The 14,159-nt window shown below is 35.4% G+C and overlaps 3 protein-coding genes across 3 annotated transcripts; 2 read left to right on the top strand and 1 right to left on the bottom strand.

The window, feature by feature from the left end:
* Positions 1 to 226: 226 nt before the first annotated feature.
* LOC147490204 (uncharacterized) lies at positions 227 to 865 on the bottom strand. Its single transcript, XM_086574824.1, has one exon. The coding sequence runs from the start codon at positions 863 to 865 to the stop codon at positions 227 to 229; it is 639 nt and encodes a 212-aa protein (XP_086430950.1).
* A 7,362-nt stretch (positions 866 to 8,227) lies between these two features.
* Positions 8,228 to 10,237, top strand: LOC147490203 (expansin-A8-like). The gene is made up of 3 exons (XM_086572896.1): positions 8,228 to 8,528; positions 8,751 to 9,063; positions 9,600 to 10,237. The coding sequence occupies exons 1-3, from the start codon at positions 8,378 to 8,380 to the stop codon at positions 9,901 to 9,903; spliced, it is 768 nt and encodes a 255-aa protein (XP_086429022.1). The 5' UTR covers positions 8,228 to 8,377; the 3' UTR covers positions 9,904 to 10,237.
* A 222-nt stretch (positions 10,238 to 10,459) lies between these two features.
* Positions 10,460 to 13,828, top strand: LOC147490202 (appr-1-p processing enzyme family protein). Its single transcript, XM_086571390.1, has 8 exons — positions 10,460 to 10,791; positions 10,836 to 11,282; positions 11,371 to 11,419; positions 11,493 to 11,595; positions 11,685 to 11,780; positions 11,856 to 11,930; positions 12,349 to 12,418; positions 13,491 to 13,828. Exons 2-8 carry the CDS (start codon positions 11,034 to 11,036, stop codon positions 13,557 to 13,559), a joined length of 711 nt encoding a protein of 236 aa, XP_086427516.1. The 5' UTR covers positions 10,460 to 10,791; positions 10,836 to 11,033; the 3' UTR covers positions 13,560 to 13,828.
* Positions 13,829 to 14,159: the final 331 nt, after the last annotated feature.

Here is a 14,159-nt window from a genome sequence, read left to right as displayed (position 1 = left end):
ATAAACAAGTGGGTACACAATGTCTTTCTTCGTCTCAACCATTTTTTGGCTAGGCCACTAATTCCATTTATCGCACCAAACTTAGTATCTAACGCACATCAATAATATAATTCTCAAGGCGATCCGCTTAATTCCATCCGATCTATCTCTCAAAAATCATCGGGATAAAGTCAAGCAAAACAGATCAACTTTTGCTTATCGAAAAGAAACAAACGATTCACTAGGATCAAGACATGTCATACAAAGAAGTAATTTCGTGTGTTTGCTTCATTAAACCGGGTCGCTTAACTCTTTGAAGTTGCAAATCAATACAGTGATAGAATAATCCAACACAATAGTAATGTAAATTGGTGTTTCCTTCTGCTTTTCGTCGAGACCTCCCTCGAGCCATATACCTCTCTTCCATATTTGGAACAACCACATCATGCTTGGCACATAGTGAAGAAACTTCAGTCAAGAGACTATCCCATCCATCATCTCTCATCGCTTGTAAGCGTACCTTTGTTATTTTAACAAGAGTCATGGCATTGACAATATCTTGGTCTTCACGCTGCAAAGCCTTTGATAAATCATTGTTAATTTCTAGTATTGCTTTCATCAAATGCAAATTGAAGATAAATTCAAAAGACTGCACTGAATCTAATAATCCGTAAGCCTCACCTCTTTGTTTCGAGCTTGAACCATTTTCTGCTACATTATCAAGCACATCAACTACTGAACCATAAGTGGCTATCATGCCAAGAAGTGTATAATAGTGTGAGCCCCATCGAGTGTCACCAGATCGTTTAAGACTAGTCTCTTGATTCAACCCTTTGCCACTTGAAATTTCTCCGCTTTGTAACGCTGCAACAACTCTAGCCTTCATTGCATCGCGCAACATATCTCGTCGCTTACATGAAGCTCTAACAGTATTTACCACATTAGAGAGAATACTAAAAAGGTTAGCGATTGACTCATGGTTCTTTGCAACTGATACAATTCAAGGGCTAACTGAAGCTGATGAGCAAAACAATGAACATAAAATGCAGACTCATTCTCCTTCATTACAAGTGCTTTTAGCCCATTCAAATCACCTTGCATATTGTCGGGCCCCATCATACCCTTTGTCCACGCAGCCTAGATATGCTCAACCCATGCTTGGAGAACAACTCATCGATTGCCTTTTTAAGTGTTACTGCACTAGTTTCCTTAACATGCACAACTCCAAAAAATCTCTCAATCACGCAACCTTTCTTGTCGACATAACGCAAAACAACTGCCATTTTCTCCTTAATTGATATATCACGTGCTTTATCAACTAAAATAGCAAATAATGAATTTCCATAATCTTTTAGAATAATATTTGTAGTTTCCACAGCAGCCGAATTCACAATATCTTTTTGGATATCAGGTAAGGTCAATTTCAGATTTTTAGAAGCATTATCAAGAACTTTCTTAATGACTTCGTTATGATCTTTCAGAAACCGTATAAGTTCAAGAAAATTACCTTTATTGATCGACTCATCTGATTCATCATGGCCACGGAAAGCTAAACATTGTCTCAAAAGAAACCTAATGCAATCAGTTATTGCAGTTAGGTGTATTCGATAATCCCTTCGAACTTGGTCAAATTGTCTGTGAAGAAATGTCTCGATATGTTGCTCTTGATTTAACAAAGCCTATGCTGCCCTATAAGCAATATTATGAGCACTATTTGGTCCTCCAATGTGCTCTCTTAATTTGGTTTTCCTTTCCCAATTAGTAAACCCCCTGTGAGAAAAAAACATCCCCACCTCCTTGTGCCCCCTTATTAGGTTTAAAGAGATAACAATATAGACAAAACGCGGCATCCTCGTGAATACTATATTCCAACCAACTAAACTCCTCATACCACTTTTTCTGAAAGTGTCGGATTCTCTTACCTCTTGGAGGAAAAGCATGATTAGGCTGGCAAGGACCCCTAAGCAAATATGCTCTTCTCACCGAGTCTTGATCATTAGGATGATAATCTGAAATCTTTTTCCTCGCGGTCAGTGGTCTCCTCAAGACTAGACAAGTCAAGTTCTTCACGTTGAACCATCTTTGACGGGGCTGTTCTCAAACACCACCATCTTCAGCCTTGGTGACTTCGCTTTTGAGGAGGATCCTACTTCAACACTAACAACATTATTTGTGTTATTAGGTGGCTGAGTAGGTTGAGCGGGCAACGACTTTCCTTTGATCAAATACTTTAACATGTCTGTTTAAATAATTAAAATAAACCATTAATCAACTGAATTAAAATTGCACTAATTAAAATAAACCACCAATGTTATTATGATATTCACAAAATAAAATTAAATAAAAATATGTGGTTTAATGAATTTACAAAAAGAATACAAAAAAATTAAAAAACATGGTTTAGGAATCAACATGAAAAGATAAAAAAAATAAGACAATAAATTTAATAATATTAGGCTTACCTAGAAGACTTTAGAATAAAGAGGCAAAGAGTCAAAGTCGAGTACGGTCTCGGGGTTTTTGTTTCAGTGGTTGTTTGTCTTGGGGTATTGGGGTTTTTTGTTTCGGTGTGTGTGCTGTGCTTGTTTTTTAATTTTGTCTTTTTGTGGGTTATGGGTTTGGGTTTTTGGTTCGAGGCAATTAGGCAAATACTGTTGAGTGATGCTGTGATGGACTGATGTCTGATGGTATTCTTAATTTCTTAAATTTGTCGGACTCATGAGAAAGTGAAGTACGATGGACAAAGTCTTTTATACCGTCGAGTCCCTTTTTGGTTACCGCTTTTTAGTTTCTGTCAAACCTTAAACAGTAAAAAAAAAAAATTGTTTGCTGAAAGTTGAGGGTGAGCCGTATGCACTTAGGCCCCCTCTCCATTAACGCTGTGGCAACCTGCCGCGTGAGATATAGGATCTCGCGGCAACCTGATATCGTAAAACTATCGGGCATGTGGAGTGTAAAAGGATATATAAGGAATAACTATTATTGTTTTACTTTTAGCCAAAAGAGTGTCAATCCCATAAAGTAGAGTGCCAATACCGCGCCCCTTTATAAATGGGATCCCTTATTTATAAATATTATTATAATTTTCTCACATCTTGACAAAGATCCTAATAATTATTTACTCAAATTATAACCGACAACACACACAATGTCTTGCTTTCCATGTATATACGTCCAACTAAGGGTGGAATTCGAGCTAAACGAGCCGAGCTTTACTATGCTCAAGCTCGGCTCGTTAATTACACGAGTTTTAAATTGAGCTCGAGGCGAGCCTGAGTGGTTCGGTTATTTTACACTACAAATATGCTATTTGAGCTAAACGAGCCGAGCTTCATCAAGCTCATTTGTTACATGAGCTTTAATTTGAGCTTGAACTCGGCTCATATAGTTAAACTAGCTAGCTCAAGCCAAGATCCGAGCTGAGCCCGAGCCGCTCCACTCGAATTCCACCCTTACGTCCAACATATACCATTAGTATAATCTCTTATTTTTGTACTAATTTTAGTTTAAAAAAGAAAGGTAAATTTCAAAAGAAATATAAAGAAACAAGAAGAAAAATAAATAAATAATCATGGGAGAAAATTACTGTGTGATTCCTTCTCCAAAGATTTCAGGTGCCAAAAACCAAAAACGCACCAACTGTTTCATATACATACAATTAACTAAAAGTTGCATGATGTTTACTTAGATTTATTAATGTCTCCTAGAAATTTTGGTTAAATGTTGTGTTAAAGATACAACAATAACTAATTATGTGAAATGCTTCGTGAGTCGGATTTCAATTGAAAAAGTTTGAAAGTGACACACTCATGATTATAATTGCTTGCAAATTGGTACCGAATCCAATTAACACGAGAAATTGTTGTAAAGAGATGTGTACAATTGTACATTCAATCTCATGAAGGACAGAGAGGCTCAAATGTTCTTTTCAATATTGTTAAGGAATATATATACATATATAGATGTGTGTGTGAAGCAAGGTTACAAACTCTTGATCATTAGGTTACAAACCCTTGATCATTAGAATTAACGTCTTAACTCTTAAGTACACATGACCAACTTAAACATATTAAAATCACTTATTTATAACTAGTCTCATGCACGTAGAACAATTTCAAGTCCCACTATTATTATTTTTTTTAATTTTAAATTTACAATAGAATTGAATTACTATTTTACCTCTATGTGCAATTATTTTTCCAATCCTAGAGCCCACCAAACATACACGTTTGACAATTGTGAAAATACAATTTTACCTCTAAAATATAGAAAAAAAACAAAAATTTTTGTGAAATTACCAAAATATCCCTACATCTATACCAATCACTATTCACTCGACTCCTCGTTTTTTTATTTATTAAAGATTTGAGTGAATTCATGATTGTGTTATGATGATCTATAAATCTTTTTCTTTTTCTCACTTACTGCACATCAATCACAGCATTTATTAATAGCTCAATAGTTAGAGTCATATATATGCGTAAGTGATTTTCCTCGTGTTTCTCCTCCAAGAAGTCACAAGAAAAAGCAAAAACAAAAATAAAAATAGGCAGAGTTCCGTCTGTTTGTGGTCAATATTTTCTACTTTTTAATAGCACAAACCATTAGTGCTTAACATTAACCGTGTGACTGTTATATCAGATTTATAATTCGGGGAAAGTTACAGAGATCATATGCAATTTATTTACTAGATTATCGGAAAAAACATGCAATTTTTTTACTAACAGATCCAAAAAGAACATAAAAAGAATGATATGTTCTTGAAGAAAAAGATGCAAAACAGATGAAGTACAGATCAAAGTAGTAGGCACCGTCCCCAACCAAAAAGTCTTATATTTTGACCAGGTTCCACGTCATCCGCCAACAAATTAATATGGTGCTCCATGTGATTCAACTGTGCAATCAGAAAGCAAACATGTAAGCATCCATGATTGCCATGTCATATACAGGTGAGACAGGTCACATGACATTAGAAACATCTCTTTAATGTTCTGTTCTTCCAACGACCCTCCCTTTTACTCTTTAAGACGTGAAAAAGAAAATTCAAAGTGATCTACGGATCTCAAAGCAATTGAAATCTTGATTTATCTTTTGGCAGTCACTTGGCACTCTGCTATAATTCCCTAAAGATGAACATGGTCATTTTTCTAATCCAATATTGAGCTTAGGTAATGTAAAGTATTAGTGGATCCAACATGTTCTAATACGGGTTGTATAAACATTTCCTTTTGGTTAATTGCATAGTGTACCAAAATCAAATGGTCACAATCTGGATAACTGATGTGATCAAAATTCCAAACCTGTAGTACAAAAATGGATAGATTTTCCCATTTTATAAAAATTACCTTGTCTTGAAGTTTTGTAATGCTTGTATAGTATATGTTGCACAAGAAATGGAGAGAGTGTGGAGTTGCAATCAATTACTTATGTACAAGATTTGTGCTCAATTTCTTCAAGGGTGTTATCGTGTTAATATAATATATATGATTTGCGAACAGACAATATTGGAACTTGGAAATATAAACATAGTACTAATGTACTGCCATTTACAAAGATTTTCCCATTATTAAGTATAGAAGTTGATCTAAACTCACCAATTAAACTATTGTAGCCGTGTTTTTCTGTGTACGATACAAATATACGGGGTAATTAAAAAATAGCAATACCCCCAAATTTAAAGCTGTCTTTTGCGATATCTCCCATACCCCACGTTTTCAACTTATGCTAGTTAATAGTTTTGGTAAAACTGTCAAAAAATAAAAAAAATAAAAACAAAACATAATCGATTAATAAATTCTAGAGGTTACAAAAATACCCCTCGAACTAAACTTACTATTGACATGTAAGATTTCAAACAAATATTTTGAACTGTTGATTAGAATAACCGGTCGATTTGAACTCTTATTTATTTGGGTTTGTTGGGTTTTAGATGCAAATAAACCATCGTTAATTGTTGGGTTTCTTTTCAACTTTTTAGTTTGGAATCTTTGATTAAAATCTATCTAACAAAACAGAATGGTGTGCCGCCCCGAAGGTCCTATTTGACGGCTCAAAATCTTTTTCAACAAAATATGACATGGCGATTCTAAGTGATTTAGGAGTTTGTACAATTTTGTTAAAACACTCAGTATTTATCGGATCTATCCAAAAGGTCAACAATTACAGTTGGACTTAAACATTGGGCTAGCCCATATACTGTTGGGCCTCCAAATTTGATATAGTGAACTTATGGATAATAGAAAATTGGGCTGGTTTTGATTGGGTTTTCTGGCATCGAAGGCGCGACGAGTTGTTCAGTACCGTACGGCACGGGCAAACCCTAGTATAATATAAGATGTTAGTTGATGATGTTGTTGTTGTTGTTCCTCTCTCCCGCCTTTGATGGTATGGTTAATAAGACCATAGTACAAAATATCACAATATATCGCGATAAATATCGAGATTTCGGTAAAAAATATGTAAATATTGCGATATGCTTAGAGATATATAGAACTGTAAATATCAACGATATTTACGATATTTTAAGATATATTACGATATTTAGAGGTCGATATTATCGATATTTTAATATATATTGCAATATTTAGAGATATTTTGTGTATATAACAATTTTATTTAATATTTATCATTATATTTTAAATAAATATAAATTATATATCATAATATATCAAAAAATATTGACAATATCTACGATATTTATCGATATTTTAGATATATCTACGATATTTGCATATGAAACAATGTCAACTATCCCCAAATAGAATGATATATCCACGATACATATCCATAAATCAGAAATTGATATTTTACTATATCCTGATATTTTGTACTATGAATAAAACAATGTATAAGAGACAAACATATAAGGACACGTGTCACTACTAATACCCTCACAATTTGCAATCTCCTCTTCCTTCACCACCACCAGCAAAAATTACCATCAATAATAATAGCTATCAAAATTCATTAACCATATGCAAAGATGGATGCAAATTAAAACCATAATCAAACACCAAATTCAAACTCATTCAAAAACCAACTCCAGTTATATTTAGAGTTGATATACTATGAACTCATTTAATAATCGTTCTTCTTAAAATAGTTTCTTGTTTAGTGATTGAAGTATTAAACTATTTGTTGGAGGTTTTGATTCGGTCTTCTGGCGGCAATTTGTTAGTATTAGGAAATAGAGATCACAGTAATCTCGACTAACTACAATTATCTTCAAGATCTTGAAATTAATGACACAACAAGAACACCAATACAACTACTAAAGCAATAATAAAAGAACAAAGAATAAACGAACACAAGAAATTTACGTGGTTTGGCAATTGCCTACATCCACAAACACACCCAAATCCACTATAAACAAAGAGTTGTTTACAATGTCATGAGCCTCACACAAACACCAATCTTTCTCTCTCACGCACACACTTTTGACACTCACAAATTTATGTTATTACACTATTATAATGCACTCACAAATTTGGCTATTGCCTTGCACTAATTATTGCTCCAATAATATACTCGCTACGCGCCCTGTACACTATGAGCTATCTTAGTTGTGTCTTCCTAATTCTCAAATACCGGTGAAATCCAGTGTGAAATCCGGGTTTGAAATGATGGAAATTTGAATAGAGAACCTAATGAGTGGTGGCGATTCTTGATTTAAGAACAAGACTCTAATAACTAAACTTCTACAAACAAAACGATGACACACTTTGCACAAAATGAGTTAATGGAATTTAGATTAAATCGAACTTATAGACTATATATTGACACACTCTAGTTCTACTTTGGGAGAGAGATGGTAAAAAAGGTCGAGATCAGTAAACAAAGTTTAGGAGGGGTATTTTGGTAACCTCTACGATTTATTATATGGTTCCATTTTTTTTTTAACGATTTGAAAATGTGGGGGATATCGCGGTATGCTAATGATGTTTGAATGTGGGAGAGAGATCTTTGAATCTGAGGGTATCGATAATTTACCCAAAAATAAAAACGCTTTTTAAATTGAAATAATTTTTTTTTAGAAAATAGGAGCGAGAAAGCGGTTAAGAAATGCATGTGCGGGTAGGCCATAAGGCTTAGCGGTTGGTATCCCAACTGGAACAAATGCATGTGTGCACTTGTGTTGAGCAATTACTTACTTGAAACCGTTTTCTGGCTTTGGCCGGCTCTAAATCCTCTAATGCGTGAGAACCGCTATATTGTCTCTTTCTTTTGCAAACAATGCCACCTCTCCAACTTCCCCAACTTGCCTTGAATTGTAACACTTTACACACTTCTATAAATACACCATAAGTGCACAACAAGTACCACTACTCCAAAGCATCATAGCAGCAACACTTGCATTACATAGTCCTCCCTCTCCTTTTCACGCTCTCTTACTATTGCAATGGCAATTCATTTGTTGTATAATAATACCCTTCCTATTCTCTTGTTCACTCTTTTCAATATATTCTTGCATGGAGCTTATGGTGACTATGGTGGTTGGGAAGGTGCTCATGCCACATTTTATGGTGGCGGTGATGCTTCTGGCACAATGGGTATGTTTCATATTCTTATTCTTGATAGGTGATCATATTGTAGAAGTTCTTAAAAAATTGAAGGAAAAGATAGTTGTAAGGTTAAATATGTAATTTAACAGACAAGGATAATGTTATGTTGGAATGTTTGATCATTTGCAAAATCCAACTAATATCCAATACCTGACATTTTGTTATTTGAATGGTGTTGAATTCTAATAACATATGTTCTTCAAATTGCAGGCGGGGCGTGTGGGTATGGTAACTTATACAGTCAAGGGTATGGTACTGACACTGCAGCTCTTAGTACCGCCTTGTTCAACAATGGATTAAGTTGTGGGTCATGTTATCAAATGAGATGCAACGATGACCCAAGATGGTGCTTGCCCGGAACCATCACAGTCACTGCTACAAATTTTTGCCCACCTAACCCTGCTCAGCCCAATGACAATGGTGGCTGGTGCAATCCTCCTCTTCAACATTTTGATTTGGCAGAGCCTGCTTTCTTGCAAATTGCGCAATACAGAGCTGGTATCGTTCCCGTATCCTTCAGAAGGTACGGAACTACTCTGGGCTTTAAGTGTCTGGGTGCTCGTGATAATTTCTGATTTTATATTTGTTTATGTCGCACACGATTTTTTCTAGCGTAAAATCTATCAAGTCAAACAAAATTTTGAGTAACCAAACAAAATTCAGTAATTCTTTTTGAATCACTTTTCAAATAAAAATGTGTGGAGAATCATGCATAGGTCACATTTTTTGGACGATGGTAATTTTGGATTCATGCTAGACACCGCAAATACATATAGCCAAAAAATAAATAGAAAAAAATGGAAAAGGTATATAATATATATTACGAGCTTTGACATATTACCTACGTCAAGAGTTGGGTTCTAACTTAATCGAGGACAGACGCCGCTAATATAAAGTTGCAACCTAACTCCCTGTCCTTGCAATCACCGGTCCATTTACCAATTAATATTAGGGAAGGTTATGAGTTTATGACCAAGGCTTTTATGGATAGCAAAAAGCACCTTTCAGTTTCAGCTTCTAAATGAATACTAAAGTTAATTATCCCTTCGTCTTTTTCAGGGTGCCTTGTGTAAAGAAAGGGGGAATAAGGTTCACTGTCAATGGACATTCTTACTTCAACTTGGTATTGATTACTAATGTTGCTGGTGCTGGTGATGTCCATGCTGTGTCCATCAAAGGGTCTAAAACAGGGTGGCAAGCTATGTCAAGGAATTGGGGCCAAAATTGGCAGAGTAACTCTTACCTCAATGGCCAAAGCCTCTCTTTCCAAGTGACCACAAGCGATGGAAGGACCATTACTAGCTACAACGTGGCGTCCGGTGGTTGGCAGTTTGGACAAACATTCCAAGGAGGGCAGTTCTAAGAATTGAGCCACATCTTTAAAAACCCTTTGAAAGTTTTTGTGTATCTATAGATAGCATATATAGTTTCGTAAAAGAGTGCTAATCTCCGTCTGATGCTGAGGTAGCTAATTAGCACCCGCTAGGCCACTATACGAAGATTGCCGATATTCAGTTGCTAGTCTTTGTTGGCCATAGAATGAAATGTTTTTAGAGTTTATTATTATCTTCAAATTGTTGGTATGGAGTACAATTATCATATCATTTAAACGATAATCTGTTACCCGTTTTATTGAAATTGTGTATAGTTTCAAAATATATGAATGAAAGGAATATATGTGCTTGCTTTTGTTATTATTTTTATGTGCTTGTGTATATGGCAGTATCTCTCTGCAGATGAACTGAGCTACTAAACCGTATTGTTTACATTGCAGCTCCTATCGAAAAAGAAGTTTACATTGCAACTACATTATATAAATGAATTGCAACAGTTCATATCATTCAAAACTCAAAACGTTAAATTTTGTCCAAATTGCAGTGTTTCTTATCACATGAAAGTATAAAATTGTGGACCGTTAAATAAATATCAAACTTAAACACAATTTTACACAAACCATTTAAAATTGTGTACGTCATAAAATATACTGTCAGATATATTAGCCATCCGATGTAGACTTCACACAAATTACTTAAAAACCAAATTGATATATCCCAAAAAACAAAAACACTCGTACGTGATGCAAGCCAAAAGAATAGATTACATTTAACAAACAAGAAAGAAACTCATGAGTGATAGCAGCTGGTAGCCTGTTACACCTCCTAATTCATTAAAATAACAATTATTTGAATAATTGAATCTGGTCATATGTCATTACAAATTTGAGTTTAGGCATCGAAAAAGAAATTAATTAGTCTCCTAATTCAACTTAATACAAACTACCAACAAAACAAATAGAAGATTGTCTGTTAACACAACAAACAAAGAGGATGAGTTGTTTAAATGAGCATGGAGAAAATATTTAAACGAATATCCCATTCTCAGTAATAAGTAATAGAACACTTCCATTATTAAATACAATTTTAGCAAAAAAAAATTATTAAATATATAGGCATTTTTTTTATCCACGTGTCACCTTCCTGTAATCCTAAAATAATGACGACAGTAACAGCAGCAAAACATTTTCTTCATAAAACCCGATATCGAAAAAACCCTAATTTCAGCATCCTGAAAAAACAAATTTCATCTGTAATAATAATGGCACAAAACAAGTCATCATCTGTTTCTAACAGTAGTGACGACAAGTATGGAGTGGGTCATTTCTCTTTGGGGTCGTCGAGTTTGCTTAAGTTGCAAATGGGTGATATTACTAAATGGTCCATCGACGGTCTTTCTGACGCAATCGTGAGTATTCTTTCTTTATTTATTTATTTATATGCTAAAATATTATTTGTATATGTTTAATTGTAGTGGTCTCTTATTTTGATCCCAGGTAAATGCAGCTAATGAGCGGATGCTTGGGGGTGGTGGTGTAGATGGAGGTAAGTTCACATTCTGGGCTTTATTATCTGTTTAAACAGTTATTTACTGCAATTTATGTATGTGGTCTGTTAGCTATACATAGAGCTGCTGGTCCAGAACTTCGGGAAGCATGTTACAAAGTCCCAGAGGTCCGACGTGGTGTTCGCTGTCCCACTGGCGAAGCGAGGGTTACACCGTATGTGCTTCTGATGCACTTGTAGTATCCAACTTTACTTAAATTATAGGTATAATTCCTTACTGTTTCAACCTGGTGACCATATGCAGAGCATTTCAATTGCCTGTTTCTCGAGTAATTCACACTGTTGGTCCAATTTATGATGACCATGAAAAACCAGAAGTTTTACTAGAAAGTGCATACAGGTACTTTGCTGAGATTTTTATTCTTGCTGGATTCTTGTTCTGTTCCTGATAATCATTCATCCATATTGGTTACAGAAACAGCTTAACGCTTGCCAAAGAGAACAGTATTCAGTATATTGCTTTTCCTGCTATATCCTGCGGTGTTTATGGGTAAGTATTAATCTCTGAGTGATCTTTCTGGCTTGGTCAAGTTATCTGAAATGGGTGCTTGGTAACTTACAATCCTGTTTCGTTTGGAGCCTAATAGTATGTGAAATTGGTAAACCTTATTAAAATAGGGAAAAACAAATGTAAGCATGGTCAGCTTGAAATGAGTCTCCGGAGTGGAAACTTAATGATTGGGTGTTAGTGCCATATTTAAGAAGTACTAACTAGTATAAAGGAAATTTGAGAACCTTTAAAGAAAACAAACAACATCAATCTTCAAAAGCAACTATAAATGTAGGATCCAACAGTGCGGTTGGCGGTTGCTGCTGTCATAGTAGGATGATGTTGGATTTTATGTAAAACCACATGTCTGGTGTCTTGGACTCTGTCTTAAACTTTACTGTGTTTTGTGTCTCCGCAGATATCCATATGAAGAAGCTGCTACAATTTCTATATCCGTAATTAAGGAGTTCGCAGGTGACTTTAAGGAGGTATTAGCTCAAAGGATTTGCTTCTTTCTTAGATTCGCTTTTACCTTGTCTACCCCCTTTTAGGTCCCTCGTTGTCTTTGAATATTATTTGAAAAAAAACAATAAAAAGAAAAAGAAAAAAGAAAATAAAGAAGGAAAATCCCTCAATAAAAGAGAGGGTTAGTTAGGGACCCTGTTGTGCACAAACGCGGAAACTAACAACAATTACATCAACTACCAAAGGAGTGATCTTTCACACAAGACAAGGTTCCAACAAATACTCAAGTAACAACCAAATCACAACACAAGCATAAACAAATATAAACCAATGTAGAGAATATGTAAAGAACACTCACACACAAGACAAAGATATATAGTGGTTCGGTAATGTGCCTAGGTCCTCTTGGCGAGTTCAATGATTTACGAGGTAAAACAAGATAGAGGATTACAAAGAGGAGCTCTCACTTCTTCACTAAGAATCAACCCTTACACTCACAAAGAATGTTCTCTCTCAGATCCCTCTTTTTGTTCTAGGTTAAGTTTTCTCTAATTTCTCACAAAGAAAAAATTATGTTTTTTCTCTCTATAATCCCTTATATAGTGGGTACTAAAGAAAGAGAAAATAAAAGAAGTTAGTTCTGTGGGCCGTCCGCACTTCTGAAAGTTGGTCATATCAGACCGTTTTCGAAACACGACTGAAATAGTAAACTTAGAACTGAGATGGTTCTAACATGCCGTCCAATAGTGGGAAAGTTGGCATGACCATTTTTCACACCCCCGCCCCCCAAGTTGCAAGATCCAATGGTAATGCTTCATAAAAAAAAAACTTCATCTCGTAGCCGTTGGAACTGGGGGTGTGGGGTGTATCCCTAATATTTTTGAAAATGGGAGGAGTATCCCTAAGTGCAACTAGTAATGGAGGAGGGGGTATCCCTAACTAACCCTAAAAGAGAGATTCTCCTTGACATATATTATCAGCTGTCCCTATTGTAAAGTGCAGGTTCCCTTCATAACTCTTCTTTTGCCCCACTTTTTATGAATTGCACTTGAAACCTTATAATGCTGTGGTTAGTTATAATTGTGGTTGTTACAGGTACATTTTGTTCTTTTCTCTGATGACATTTACAATATTTGGCTGGAGAGGGCGAGCATGTTGCTTTAACTGTGGCGGTTGCAGCCACCGTCTAGTAGTTGGAGAGTGCAGATTCCACAGTATTACGTACGGTCAATGTGGCTAGACCGCTGAATCATTGAATGGTGGACCTTTTTTGGTTTTCTGAAACGAAGTTAGGCTCTGAGAGAGCCAGATTAGAAGCAGCAAGTATTGGAGATTTGGGGATTATTGTATGAACAAGCAACACAGTGACGTATTTTACAGTTAATGAACAATGAACAATGAACATCGAACATATAAATATCAATTGCTCCTAACATGAACTGCTCATACAGGTGGAATGCACATTGACAATGAAACTGAGAAGTGGCGTAAATCATCAGTAGGGACGAAATCCTACAGTTTACAGAAAAGTGGCGTAAAAAGATACTTGAAATCCTACAGTATCGACACCTTTTTCTTTATATCATCAGTAGGGGAGTATCGTTTTATGAAAAAAAGGTCTTGTTTTACAGTCACTATTGCTCCCTGACGAGGCTTTCAAATTCAAGAAAGGGTCGGGTTGGAGGGATGCGTAGAGAAGACATGGAAAACCACTCAAGCTGTGAGCCTTCGATCTCGTCACAAATTTAAAGGAACTCTAATTGA

Source organism: Coptis chinensis, chromosome 7, assembly GCF_015680905.1.
Source record: "Coptis chinensis isolate HL-2020 chromosome 7, ASM1568090v1, whole genome shotgun sequence".
In the NCBI taxonomy this organism is placed as follows: domain Eukaryota; kingdom Viridiplantae; phylum Streptophyta; class Magnoliopsida; order Ranunculales; family Ranunculaceae; genus Coptis; species Coptis chinensis.
The sequence above is the reverse complement of the archived record's forward strand: the minus strand, read 5'-3'. Positions and strand labels throughout refer to the sequence as shown.

Excerpts from the sequence above, each read along its gene's own strand:
- LOC147490203 (XM_086572896.1), top strand. The coding sequence starts at position 8,378 with ATGGCAATTCATTTGTTGTATAATAATACCCTTCCTATTCTCTTGTTC. Across the intron at positions 8,529-8,750 it reads TGATGCTTCTGGCACAATGG|GCGGGGCGTGTGGGTATGGT; the intron begins GTATGTTTCATA and ends TTCAAATTGCAG. Across the intron at positions 9,064-9,599 it reads GTTCCCGTATCCTTCAGAAG|GGTGCCTTGTGTAAAGAAAG; the intron begins GTACGGAACTAC and ends CGTCTTTTTCAG.
- LOC147490204 (XM_086574824.1), bottom strand. The coding sequence starts at position 865 with ATGAAGGCTAGAGTTGTTGCAGCGTTACAAAGCGGAGAAATTTCAAGT.
- LOC147490202 (XM_086571390.1), top strand. The coding sequence starts at position 11,034 with ATGACGACAGTAACAGCAGCAAAACATTTTCTTCATAAAACCCGATAT. Across the intron at positions 11,283-11,370 it reads ACGGTCTTTCTGACGCAATC|GTAAATGCAGCTAATGAGCG; the intron begins GTGAGTATTCTT and ends TTTTGATCCCAG. Across the intron at positions 11,596-11,684 it reads GGCGAAGCGAGGGTTACACC|AGCATTTCAATTGCCTGTTT; the intron begins GTATGTGCTTCT and ends GACCATATGCAG.